The sequence below is a fragment of the Nannizzia gypsea genome, genomic scaffold, assembly GCF_000150975.2.
Source record: "Nannizzia gypsea CBS 118893 supercont1.2 genomic scaffold, whole genome shotgun sequence".
Lineage (NCBI taxonomy): Eukaryota > Fungi > Ascomycota > Eurotiomycetes > Onygenales > Arthrodermataceae > Nannizzia > Nannizzia gypsea.
Genome location: NW_003345200.1, coordinates 2,672,478 through 2,674,773, shown reverse-complemented (window position 1 = coordinate 2,674,773; position 2,296 = coordinate 2,672,478). Strand labels below are relative to the sequence as shown.

General features: G+C 50.4%; 1 protein-coding gene across 1 annotated transcript in view; it reads right to left on the bottom strand.

Moving 5' to 3' along the window:
- MGYG_03030 (hypothetical protein) overlaps nucleotides 1–1,222 on the bottom strand; it is a gene marked incomplete at both ends in the record, with an annotated part of 2,450 nt that extends 1,228 nt beyond the window's left edge. Inside the window, 4 exons of the mRNA XM_003175458.1 lie at nucleotides 5–736; nucleotides 831–941; nucleotides 1,014–1,030; nucleotides 1,111–1,222. Coding sequence (XP_003175506.1) covers nucleotides 5–736; nucleotides 831–941; nucleotides 1,014–1,030; nucleotides 1,111–1,222 — 972 coding nt within the window. The remainder of the gene's footprint in view (nucleotides 1–4; nucleotides 737–830; nucleotides 942–1,013; nucleotides 1,031–1,110) is intronic.
- Nucleotides 1,223–2,296: the final 1,074 nt, after the last annotated feature.

Genomic DNA, 2,296 nt, shown 5'->3' with positions numbered 1-2,296 from the left:
CCACACTGGTCGGCAGCTTATCGAAAGGGTTCGAAGAAGTAGATGGCGGGGTGAATATGTCTGTCGAGCCGGAGGAGGTCCTATAGCCACTCTGGGTACCGGTTGGCGAAGTAGGAGACCTAGGCCCGGTTGACGTCTTCTCTCCGAGCCTGGTCAGTGTATCTATGCAGCGTTCGACATCACCGTTTAGCCCCTTGAGAACGGTCATGTTTCTCCTCTCATCCATGAAGCCCATGTCCCGCAATATCTCGAGTTTCGACTCCAGAGACCCATTGCGATCTGCAATGCTAACTCCCAACGTTCTAGACTGCTTGTTGTTCGGTAGGGGAACTGAATGAACATGTGAGGTCTCGAGACTCTCTCTCCGGCGCAGGGAAGGGAGGGTACCAGTGGCCGATCTGCTGCTTGAGCTTGGTGTCGACGAGTGAGAGGAAGATAAAGAGCGCAGGCCAAAACCGAACCTCGACTTTGGCTTCGAAGGCAGGGCAGCCGGAGCGTAAGGAGGAGATGTAGGAGAAGACGCAGGGGGGTCGACGGTAGGCTTTGTGGTGTAGCTAGGGTCCTGTCTGCTGGGAGGCTTCGGTTTACCGTCCTCGAGGGTCTTGAGCTCGTACTTTTTGCGCACAAATCGTTCCATGACCGAGTCTACCTCGTCTATATCGACTGGGATGGACGGTTTGATGTTCCGGGGGTTGTATATCTTGTTAACTGCTATGTTCCCGTTCCTTTTCATCGTCTTGGGTTGGGCCGTTAAGTGTCAGTACGACATCACCAGTGTCACTTGTCAAGCCACAAGAAAGAACAACAACAACAACAACAGGAGAACCCACCTCGACCTGCTCTGCTGTCCAGCTGTCCATGGTCAGAGACTTGACCTTGGAAATGTGAGTGCCAAGTTTACGGTGCAATGTTGCGCAGCGCATGCACAGAAATATCCCTAGCTATATATAAAGAATAACAACGGTGCGTTAGACGTGAACAAACAACGAGCTCTCGGGTCAAACGGCGCTTACATTCCAACTTCCCCATCCTATGATTATTACTATCCATTAGCATATATGTCTAAAAACGAAAGGGAAGCAAGGTGTGAATGAAAATGATGAGACTGACCTGGGTTACGGGCCTGGCAGTCGGCACACCTATCGTTGCCGGGCACAGAGGTGATCAGATCCTGCAGCGTCCGCTCGTTGCGCGCCTGCTGACGCTTGCTCAGGGCAGACATGGCTGTCTGTTTCTTTCTTCCTTCCTTCTCTTCTATCTGTATTATATCTTCGAACGGTATCCTGTGTATCAACTTATAAAGTAGCTGACAGGAGCAGAGGAGTAGGGTGCGGACACGGCGCAGGCGTTCAGGGAGGGTTATTAGCAGGAGTTACGTAGTTGCTGAGCGTCCTCCTTTGTGCCGGGCTAGCTAGTTAGGAGGGAAGCGGGTACGGTACGGCGGGACGGGGCCTTAGCTGGCGACGGACATTGGCAGTGGAAGGCAAGCAGGCAGGCAATGAGTGAGAGTAGGGATTAAGTGGGAATATAAAAGGTGAATTAAGGAGAGTAGAAGAAGAAGAAGAAGAAGAAGAAGAAGCTGGAGAAGAGAGTGAAGTTGAAGTTGAAGAGAGACAGAGAGAGAGGTTCGTGTGGCCGAGTTGCCCGATTCGAGATAGTCAAAGTTGGATCCACCGGGCGATAGAGAAAAAGTATACTCTGTGCCCTGCGTAGATAGATAGAAGGCAAGGTAGATAGGGAGGTACTTTGACAGGCAGGGCAGATCGACGGAGGGGAGAGAGTAGAAGTAGAGGTAGGAGATTAAGTGAAGCTGTATTATGATTAGATGGCGGCCGGCTTTGGAGAGGGACACGGCAAAGCAAAGAGCAAGAGAGCAGGAGAGAAGAAGAGCAAGAGGAAGAGGAAGCCCCTATTCAAGGCGTTCTCCTGTTGTATCCATGACTAATGCCGGCAAGGATGGGATGGGATGCAGCATGCAGCAGGGTCAGAGGTCGCCTCTGCCCTCGTCTTCCGAGTATCCTCTTTCTTTTTCTTTCTCTTTCTCCTCCTCTCTTGTCTCTTTTTGTCTCTTCTGCCCTTTTATCGTCTCCGTCTTCTCGTTCTTCTTCGTCTTCTTCGTCCTTTTTCTAACATCTCGAGTTTCATCTTCGAGTCGCGTCAAAGCCTAAAAACAAGATGACTAAGTACTGACTAATAATATCCTTTCACGTGATGTTATCTTCTTACTAAGCAGAGATACACTAACTCTATTTTTACTTCCAGCCTAGCTTCTTCCAGCCTAGCCTGTTATGCTTTC